The sequence below is a fragment of the Crotalus tigris genome, unplaced genomic scaffold (genome assembly GCF_016545835.1).
Source record: "Crotalus tigris isolate CLP2741 ecotype Arizona unplaced genomic scaffold, ASM1654583v1 scf7180000017701.1507938, whole genome shotgun sequence".
NCBI classification, from domain to species: domain Eukaryota; kingdom Metazoa; phylum Chordata; class Lepidosauria; order Squamata; family Viperidae; genus Crotalus; species Crotalus tigris.
This window is the reverse complement of record NW_024096577.1, coordinates 44,880-55,426: the sequence shown is the minus strand read 5'-3', so window position 1 is coordinate 55,426 and position 10,547 is coordinate 44,880. Positions and strand designations below refer to the sequence as shown.

The following is a 10,547-nucleotide window of genomic DNA, read 5'->3' as shown; positions in this document are numbered from 1 at the left end:
AGCGGCGGGAGAGGCGGCGGCGACGTCGTGGTGGCGGTGGCAGCGGGGCCGTTTGCGGGCTGTGAGCGGCGGGAGGATGCCTGGAAGCGGCAGCGAGATTCTGACCAGGAGCCGGAGGCGCGGACCGGCGGTTTCAGTAGCAGTGACGGCCGGCCTGTTGCTGTCGCTGGTGCTCTGGGCCTCGGTCCACAAGGTGGAGGAGGGACACCTGGCTGTCTACTACAGGTGAGTCCTGGCGACGGAATCCTTCGTGTGGCTTGGGTCGCTCTCTTCTCAGTGCTGAGAAGCCTCCTTCCTTCCCCGGGCAGATGATAGAAACCCCTGAGTAGAGAGCCTGGTGCCAGCCTCGCTCTGGATCTGGCAATACAGGTAGTCCTTAGCTTACGACCACAATTGAGTCCAAAATTGATGTTGTTAAGTGAGAAATTAGTTAAGTGAGTTGTGCCCGCATTTTACGACTTTCCTTGCCACAGTTGTTAAGTGAATCACTGAAGTTTTTAAATTAGTAACACTGTTGTTAAGTGAATCTAGCTTCTCCATTGTCTTTTCTTGTTAGTAAGTTGCAAAAGGGGATCACATAATCCCAGGACACTGCAACCGTCATAAATATGAACCAGTTATCAAGCATCCAAAATCATATGACTATGGGGATGTTGCCACGGTTATAAGTGTGAAAAATGGTCATAAGTCACCTTTTTCAGTGCCGTTGTAACTTTGAATGGTCACTAAATGAACTATTGTAAGTCGAGGACTACTTGTGCTTGACCAGCTGCCCTGATCTGAGCCTTTCTTCGGAGCAAGCAGAAGGTCCCCACCCCCACCGCCCGACTTTAGTTCTTTGGGTAGTGTTAGGACTACAACTTATAATGCCAACCTCGCTGTTGTGATTCAGAGGCTATGTGTGTAGTGGTGCTTGGTCCTGGTTTATTTAACTGTACTTTTAAAGCAACTTCAATGGGTTGGGTTCATAGCCTTGTCGATCCATGGTTAACAAAATACATGGTAACTTGGCACGATGCATGAACCCAAAATGCACTGTTGTGATCCAAAATACTTGTGCATGGTCCCAGATGGAAAAAAGTTGTCCTAGATAAGTGTTTCCCAATCTTAATCATTTTAAAATATGTGGACTTCAACTCTCAAAATAGGAAGTGTTTTGGGAGTTGAAGTTCACACATCTTAAAATGGCTAAGGTTGGGAAACACTGTCTTGGAACAAACGGGGTTCCATCCAGCAATATTTATCTCAGAAATAAAGGGCAGCTTGTCCTGTTTTGTTCCTGAAAAGGTGTGAAACAACACTGGCACTCTTGTTTTGCTCTACTCCTGAAGAGGCCTAGAGCCAGATTAAGTTGGCTGCATGCAGAAGGCAACTTGTAAATATTGTGTGCCTGTAAATTTGTCTTTATCTCTAATCTTCAGCTATCTGTCAATAAATCAGGGGAATAGCTTGCCTTCAGAAGTTGTGGGTGCCCCACCAGAGGAGACTTTTAAAAAGAAACTGGACAGCCACTTGTCTGAAATGGTATAGAGTCTTCTGCTTGAGTGGTGGGTTGGACTAGAAGACCTCCAAGGTTCCTTCCAATTCTGTTATTCTGTTCTGAACCACTGGAGTATAGTATTAGGAAAATGAGCTGGACAAGTGAAATAAATGCTTGCTGTGGCTGTTGTTTTATAAGAAAGTTGTCTTCTCAAATGTTAGTTCATGCTTATTTGCTTTCTTTTTTGTATATAATTTATTGTAGAGGAGGTGCACTGCTCTCTTCCCTGAGTGGACCAGGCTATCACATCATGCTCCCAATTCTCACAACTTACAGAACAGTACAGGTTTGTGTAACTGCCTTGGGCGGAAAACAATAAAGGGAGGGAAAAGAGGTTTGGTGATATAAGGAGTGCCTTTGTCTTCCATACAGCATACAGATAGTGTCAGGGGAGAATATGAATCATGTTTTGATACTTGCTATGGTATCCTGCCACTATTAAAAATCCACCATAGGTTAATATGTTACTAGAAGTAGGTAATGGCTAATGCTGCGTACAGATAAATATTTATAAATAAGCTTATACCTCTCATTTGCATGTTTGATCTTGCTAGTTGATTGAAGATAAAAAAGAAGCATTGAAGAAAAAATACCAATTTAGCTAGTTCCTTATTAGCAATTCCCCTGTTTCCCTGGATTAAATGATAGGTTATATAACATCTAAGGGGGGGGGAATGATATCTGGATGTATGATCAGTTGCTTAGTGACTATTTAAAGTTATAGCTGACCCAGAGAAAGGGACTTTTGACCCTGATTCAAAGTTCTGTCAAGAGTTTGCCAACACAGCCTCATTTACGGCCTTATGCAATGTCCTGCAGTCACATGACCATGTTTTGCAATGGTTTTCTAAAAAACTGACAGTGCCAGTTTTCAGCAAAATCATAGACTTAGGGAACCATTGGCCGATATAATGACTGTGGCATTAGTTTTACAACCACAGTGTTGTAAATGCCACATTTGCTTAAAAAAGGATCACCAGAAAAAGATCCTAAAATTGGGTTGGTCTCATGATGACTGTTTTACAACCATCACAACATATGGCAATAATGGGCAGGCTCCATTGTCGATGATTATCTATAGGAAGGTTGTAATTATCTGGTGATAATTTAAACTTTAAATTCTTCCCATCCTGTGCTTTCCTATCTTTTATTCTATGGGGGGAAAATCTTAATATAATTTTTAAAATATTTCCATCACCCCAGTTTCTTGATCTCAATCTCATGCTAAAAATGAACTAGAATTCCTGCTAGATATTGGAGGTGGTAGTTGGAGCACTTGTCACTTTGTGGGACTGAAGTTTTAGAAGTTGTTTCTCAGAAAAAAAGCAGAATATTCCTGAAATGTAGTTTGTTTCCAAAATGACAATAATAATTGTTAAGTTAATAAATGTTACATCCTGCAATGTCTTTGCTGATCAATGTTTTTTTTTCCAGACAACATTGCAGACAGATGAAGTGAAAAATGTGCCTTGTGGGACAAGGTATGTGTTTTTTTTGTAGTTTGTATTGTGTGTTTCTGGCCTAGTTGGGAAATATACCACTAAGATGTGTAATAGAATGGTTGAGCCACAGGGTGGAAGAATAGAAGGTGTTAAATCTTCTCTTTGGTAAAAATGGAAAAAAAGGAAGTAATTTTTATAATGCAGCCTTCTTACTGAACAGTTCTGAGGTGTGTGATGAGGGGTTTCAGCCTTCCTTCCAAAGACCAATCTCACAAAGACAAACAAAAATTCTGCAAAAGTTGGAGGAACATAGTTTATAGTCCTGGAGGGACGTAGTTTATAATCCTGATCTTGTGGACTGAGTGTACCAGAGATGTTGTCTTGTTACAAAAGCACAAACTGGATAGTTTTTAACCATGCAAATATGTGTGTGCAATGAAGGAAGAGCTTTCTCCTTATCTTCTTGCAGTGGTGGTGTCATGATCTATATTGACCGAATTGAGGTGATGAATGTGCTGGCACCGTATGCAGGTATTTTCCTTTTTTCTTTAACAGAAAACAAACACTTAGAGGAAAGAGAACCAGAACTCAAGTTTGGGAGGGGAGCTTTAAAGCAGGATCAGTGGTGGGAAGATAGAAGGTAGGCAAGTACATGGTAGAAATAGGAAAGGAAGCTATGAAGTTATTGTTCCTAAAAGGAGATAATATTCACTATAGTTGGCTTATTATTGTTTGATATGACAATTGGTTCAAAAAGATTTCTGGATTGCTAATTTGGGAAGTGCTGGAAGCCATAATATCAACTAAATCAATATTGTCTGAACAAATGTCCAAAATCTTTTTTGTGTTGGGGTGGACTTATACATAAAAACTATAAACAAATCTGGAGGACACCCGATTGAATTGAGGCATTTCACTGTAGAAACTCGCATGTGTTATGTATTTGTGGGAATTGCAGGAGAATTTTGATGGAATTGTGCAGATGAAGATGTGTTGGGAGAGGGAATGGACCATTTCTAAGAAGGAGAGGTTTTGTTTCTTACTTTGAGCCCCACTTCGCTAAATCTGCATCCTAGTTCTGAGCCCAAGTTTCAGGTCATCAGATTCTTAGTGTCTCTGGGCTCTGGTGATTTCTGCTTAATGTCAGGTTGGCCTATAATAAGTCCTTCCTCATCCACGAGAGAATCATTGTAGCGGTAATTACCAAATCTGGTTGAGCACAACGTTGTTCCTTTCTTGGAAATGTAAAGATGGGTGCAGAATAAGGGAGCAGGTGAGATTGCTGCTGGAGCACCAGATTCTCTTGCTGCTTAACAAATTCTTTGCCTGAACTCTTTAATGTCATTGCCAGGATGGTGATTAAATCTTCCCTAGACTGATAGTTCTGGAGAATTTCAATCCATGTAGCTTGGGAATTTGTGGCCTGTTCCAGATTATTGAGGACCTGACTCACATAGGTTGTTACATATTTGATCTGTTTTTTTGTCTTAGAGCAGAGGTGACATGATTTGAAGTGGGTGACAAGGCATTTGTTCCTTGTTGTGTTGCCCCCCTCTTTCTACAAAAGGGATTATTAGATTGCATTGCCCGCATTGCCCGATGATGCCTGTTTTCCAGAAGGCGTTTGAGGAATTCCATGAGTGTCTAGTAGACAGTTTGGATTGGATCTTAATTGCTTTCTGAAATGAAGGTTACATCAATGCCTTGGATAGAATGGCACTTGAGTGATTTTATACTCTTCGTTGGTTTTCTGAGGAGGTAAAGCATCAGGACAGATGTTTAGAGTACCAAGGTGGGAGAATGAAGAATGAGTCCTACCAAATATGTGTACAAGCTTTGGTCTATACCTCAAAAATAAAGGCACGATTATTTTTCTGCCCTCAATGCATATGCAGACTCCTACCCACCAACCTTTTTTAAAGGAAACATTCACTCCTGTGAAATTTGAGAGACAGGAAGAATATCTCAAAGGTCATTGTGGGGAGTATTTCGTGGCCCAGGATGTGGTTGCCCAAGGAAACATTTTGGTGTATTGGATTCTGAATGACTTGGTTCATGCCGGGTCTTGGCTTCCTCTTCTTGTGGAATCTAGGTGACATTCAGCACACACCCCTGAAATTATATGCCCCTTCTATAAAACCTGGCTCTCTCGACAGGTCCCAGGGTGCAGTTGAATGATTTACTCCCTGACGGTAGTTGTTGGATAATATGTTATCCTCCTTGATGTGTGCCATATGTTCCTTCGCTGCTTGCCTTTTATTATTTTAGTTGTTATTTTGATGTGGATGTTGTTATTGTGTTGTATAAGCTGCATAGAATCACTTTGTGATTGAGCTGGCATACAATAGAGAAGTAAATTGATATTCCTTTTCCTAGTTTATGACACTGTGAGGAATTATACTGCCGATTATGACAAGGCACTCATCTTCAATAAGATCCATCATGAACTCAACCAGTTTTGCAGCATCCATACTCTGCAGGAGGTGTACATTGAGCTCTTTGGTAAGGGTCACAATGTTTTGGCTACACTCCTTTCCACAGCGAGTCTTTGGGATGTGGGGACATTTTGTTGTTTCCTAGCAATCCTCATTATTGATGGTTCCATTACCTGCAGTTGCACATATTTGTGATTGGTAAATACAAACAAGACCTTACTATACATGTTAAGAGGTTTTGCATATTTGGTTTTGGGCATATAGTTCTGTTGCAGGATGCCTATCGGAATGATTTTATCTATTTTATGTGTTTTCACAATGGAGGATTTGGTTTTTCCACATATAGGTAACCCTTGACCTATGATAGCAATTAGGACTGGAATTTCCATTGCTAAACAATGCACTTGTAAATTAATTAGTTAATTAAATTTATTTGCCACTTATCATGCCTTGGGGCTATTGTAGTGACTTACAACAGCAACACTAGTAATAAGTCTTAAGCAAAAAATCATTTAGTCATGGCAATCTTGATTGTCATCATTAACTGAATGCAAGGCAACTTTCTGTCAGCTTCTTACAACCAGTGGAGAAGCTGGAAGGAAGTTATAAGTTCAGGCTGGTAGGCAGGTGAGTGGTTGCTGCTGGATAGGAGAGGGAATGAAGGATGCATGGGGGTGGGGGGGTGGGAAGGGGATATGTAAAATGCATAGCTCAAGAAGGGTTTGCGAGGATTTGCAGCAGTGCACAAGTGGCTAGTGCAACGGAGCACAAAGGGGCTGGGTGTGTGTGCAGCTGGGGGGAGACTGACCCCAGCAAATTGTCATTAAACCTATGCAAAACATGTTTTGGAAGGTCTTGTTATTTACAATTTTATTGTATAAGAGAATATTCTACCGATAGCCCGCTGTATAGTGCTCCTTCCTTAGATATCTTTGGTAATATTTATTGTTTTAATGTTTTATATTCCCATTTTTAGCTGGATGAAAGCCACAGAGTCGCTTGATGGAGGGATGGGCAGTATATAAATTTAATAAATAAAATATCTGCACTAGTTAGCCTGAAATGGAACCACCTAAATAAGCCCTACATTCTTCTTTCATGTACTTTGGCTAAAAGCAGATTAGTAGCTATTTAGTCACAGTTCCCTCTCTAGCTGAATAGATGGCATTGTCATGAGCAGTGCTGACAGAAAAAACTTTGAGCTCTGGCATAAGTGTCTCTATTTGGTTAATTTACCTCTCTAGTTTGTGTTTCCTCGTACCAGATCAGATTGATGAAAACCTGAAGCTAGCACTACAACAGGATCTGAATAGCATGGCACCAGGCCTTATCATCCAGGTACTACCTATCACATGCCTGCTGTGTATCTGTGTGAGTGATGGGAAGAGATTGAAACAGAACACTGGCTGGGAAGGTCGCAGATGGTGATCATGTGACCATGAGATGCTGCAGCCATTGTAAATTTGTGATGATTGCCAAATGCTCAAATCATGTGACTGCAGGATGTGGTGACAGTTGTAAGTGCGAGAACATGTTGTAACTTTTGAGTACTGTTGTAACACTGAACCATCGCTAAATGAATAGTCATAAGTTGCATGGCTGACTGGGGAATCCTGAAAATTGAGGTTCACCCATATTAAAGCTGCCGAGTTTGAGAAATGCTGGTATAGAACTTGTGCTTGGGAAATGTTACATGAATATTGTTTAATCAAGACGTTTGATTGTTTGTGTATAGGCAGTGCGTGTGACAAAGCCTAAAATCCCTGAAGCAATCAGAAGAAATTTTGAACTTGTGTGAGTATAAGAACACCCTCCTGGATCAGATCAGAGGCACGTTCAGCATTCTGCTTCTCATGATGGATGAAATAGCACCGTAGTCTCCGTTTCTGACTTCCAAATCTTCATTTGATTTCTCATGAGTTAAACTGAGACTTTTGTAAAGATGTACTCTTGTGCTGAGGATGCTTAAGGGAGATAATTTCATAGAGATTACCTTCCAGGTAGGTAACTTAAGAAACTAATTTGTTTTCTGCTTTGCAGGGAAGCAGAGAAGACTAAACTCTTGATAGCTACACAGAAGCAGAAAGTGGTGGAAAAGGAGGCTGAAACGGAAAAGAGGAAGGCAGTTATAGGTAATGAGCTTTGCCTTCAGTTTGGCAACAGTACCCTTCCTTCTCCCCCCCCCCCAGCTAAGTAGTTTCTTTTGGTTTAAGAAAATCTGAGTGGGGAAACTGGCAAGCATAATGGTTGAACCATAGATTTCCTGTGTGGTAGTTAGGTATTGAAGATAGTAGCTAAATGGCCAGAATTGTGTGGCATAATTTTGAGGAGACTTAAATGTGTGCCAATAGCCCTCCAGTGTACCTTGTGTGCAGCCACTAAATGAAAAATGTTGAGGTGACCTACTTTGGCCATTGGTTAGTTTCATGCATTAGCTAGTGTACCTTTCCTATAGTACATTACAGTAGGAAAGGAAAGCGTAGAAGGAAAGTAAGTTAAGAGCACGGATGTGCCATATGTTATTCTCCTGGACCTGTAGGGATTTAACTGTGCTTACACTATACCACAAAGTGTTTCTTGTGAGCTTCAAGATGTTGAATAAATTTGGGCGTTGGCACACTTAACTGTTGTCACAGCCTATATACAGTTCTTGTACTTAACTGTGAATGCTTTTCAATTGCAGAAGCAGAGAAAATTGCTGAAGTGGCAAAGATAAAGTACAAACAGAAGGTCATGGAGACTTTGACAGAGAAACGAATTTCTGAGCTTGAAGGTAAGTTATGTGCTCCACCCTACCATCTCTTGCTACTTAGAGATTCTGAACAAAGATCCACAGTGTCTGGGAACTAGGGTGCAAGGATGATTGAGTCAAGCTGCTTAGAAGGCTTTGTAGGAATGATTAATGTTGTTTACAGGTTCCTTTGTGGAAATATTAGTTCTTCTATTCTCTCTCCGATCTTTCTCTTCCGCATCTGCAGATTTTGGAACTGGAACAGAACTTAATGGAATCTCCTTTTGCCATTACATTTCCTTCCCCCAAAATACTTCAGCTTTCCTCAAAAATCTTCCCTGATTTTTTTTGTCTTCTATTCTGTATTTGTTCTTTGAGGCCAAAAAAGAAACATGCTAGACTTCACATATTTCACAGTGGGCCATGCTGCAGAGATTTAGAAAGGTTTATTTTGGTAACGATGACTTGATGGCTTAAAACTGGCTGAAAGAAGTTTTGCTGCTCCCTTCTCAGATGCTGCTTATTTAGCAAGACAGAAAGCAAAGGCTGATGCAGACTACTACACAGCCCAAAAAGCAGCTGACTCAAACAAGGTGAGTTTCCCTTGCTTACACCAGCAATCTGACAAAAGGCTGGGGGTTGGGGGAGGGAAATGAGACACATGTAAACAAAGCCTACTTCTTGGGGGAGAAAACAAGTATTGGCTATAAAAGCATCCCCTACTAGTGGTTTGCTATGTTTGCACTTAATTCTTGTAATGTGAATACCTTCCCAGATGTATTTATTTTTTTCTTCTCCTTGACAGCTGAAACTCACACCAGCCTACCTGGAGCTGATGAAATACCAAGCAATCGCTACTAACAGCAAGCTATACTTTGGCAGTAGCCTGCCCTCTCACTTGTTTCTAGGTTCCTGGGCGATCGAACACATGATTGCAAGGACTGCTAAAGAAGGTCATCTTGTCTCAGAAACAAGGAAACACCACCTCAGGGCTCAGGAAAGTGCTACTTGATGCTCACACCATGTAGCGTCATTGATCTGAACATTAAAGTAACCAACTGCTCAAAATCAGAGCAGTTATTGTTTTCAAACTGCCTTATTGATAAACAGAGGAAAGGAATTACAGTTTTTTTTTTGCAGTATAAACGGTTCTGCACCAAGTTTGTGTCATTCTCCAGAGCCTGCTAGGAAGAGAATCCAAAGGCTTTTTAGACTGTTCCACACCAGAAGCTGGCTCCTGGAAATTTCAAGAAGTAAAATAATCCAAGTGCTAACATTTATCATTAGAAAAGAATTGGCAATTAAAATTGAACCTGGCTATCTGGCTCTTGTGGGGAAGTACTTGTTCCTACATTGAAAGCAATTGTAACATAGGGGCTCTGATGTACTAAATCTTAATAACCTCAATCATACATTTTACTACTGGAATTTGGAAGTTGATGCTATTAACTAAAAGCTGATGCACAGTTTAGTCCCATGACTCAACAAGATAAACGTATGACTCCAGGGGAGTATGTAGCCAAATTATTTTTGGTCCCACTTGTTGGTAAGATAAAAACTACTGAGAGAACTTCTTAGGCTCTGGCTCCAAATCAATTGTGTTGTTGCTGTGAAAACTTTGTTTTGGAATTTATAAATGTGTCTGAAGAAGATGCATCTCATGACTGGAAAGTATCATTTCAGAATTTTTTTTTTTAAAAAAGGCTTGTATTTCAAGTATATATATATGCAAAACGTTGGTATTTGGAATAGGGAAAATAAAGCTATTTTCATAACCTTTTCTAAGAATGCGTATGGTGTATTCAGGTGTTTATCCTGCATTATCACAGACAAGTTGTTGCTTTAAAAAACAGAAATCTGCTAAAATGGGCTAGAATTTATTGGGAGATGTAGGCTGAAACAGCAATTCAGTAACATTAGAATGTTCTGCCTTTTGATCTTAATTATTTAAAAAGAAAACTAAAATAGAAATCCTTTTAAAATTCAGAAATCAAGACAACTTTATTAAAATCTATAAATAATTATGTTGACATCAAGTTAATGTTGACTCTTGGTGAATACTCAGATCAACATTCTCAAGGATGATCTGTCCCCAACTTTTATCTCTTCAGCTCTTCCATCAGTGTCAATTACATCACAGTAATTGAAGTCATACACTTTGCTGATAGTTGTTTTCTTATTTTTCCTTCCATTATTCCCAGCATTATAGACTGCAAGGGAGGCCTTCTTAGAATGTGTCCAACAAATGATAATTTCAACCCAATATTTGTGTCTTGGGTCAAAACTTCAGATTGATTGTTCTGTAGTTCATCTATTTGGTTTCTTGACTATTCATGGCATTGTTAGGCTCTTGTCCAACACCAAAGTTCAAAAGTGTTGATATTCTTTCTCTGCTGCTT

At 40.1% G+C, this 10,547-nt stretch overlaps 1 protein-coding gene across 2 annotated transcripts; it reads left to right on the top strand.

The window, feature by feature from the left end:
* Positions 1-42: 42 nt before the first annotated feature.
* LOC120305953 (erlin-1-like) lies at positions 43-9,936 on the top strand. 2 transcript variants are annotated; one of them, XM_039338429.1, is made up of 11 exons: positions 43-225; positions 1,745-1,826; positions 2,975-3,021; positions 3,452-3,513; positions 5,359-5,484; positions 6,682-6,755; positions 7,153-7,211; positions 7,458-7,549; positions 8,101-8,190; positions 8,662-8,741; positions 8,954-9,936. In XM_039338429.1, the coding sequence occupies exons 1-11, from the start codon at positions 77-79 to the stop codon at positions 9,158-9,160; spliced, it is 1,068 nt and encodes a 355-aa protein (XP_039194363.1). In that variant the 5' UTR covers positions 43-76; the 3' UTR covers positions 9,161-9,936. The 2 variants fall into 2 exon arrangements, with proteins under 2 accessions (XP_039194363.1, XP_039194362.1); XM_039338428.1 differs by lacking the exon at positions 1,745-1,826 and having other exon boundaries at positions 96-225.
* The last annotated feature ends 611 nt before the right edge of the window (positions 9,937-10,547 follow it).

Bases quoted from the DNA above. Each gene is read 5' to 3' on its own strand.
- LOC120305953 (XM_039338429.1), top strand. From the start codon at position 77: ATGCCTGGAAGCGGCAGCGAGATTCTGACCAGGAGCCGGAGGCGCGGA. The intron at 1,827-2,974 runs GTTTGTGTAACT...TTTTTTTTCCAG, and splicing joins CAACTTACAGAACAGTACAG to ACAACATTGCAGACAGATGA. The intron at 3,514-5,358 runs GTATTTTCCTTT...TCCTTTTCCTAG, and splicing joins TGTGCTGGCACCGTATGCAG to TTTATGACACTGTGAGGAAT.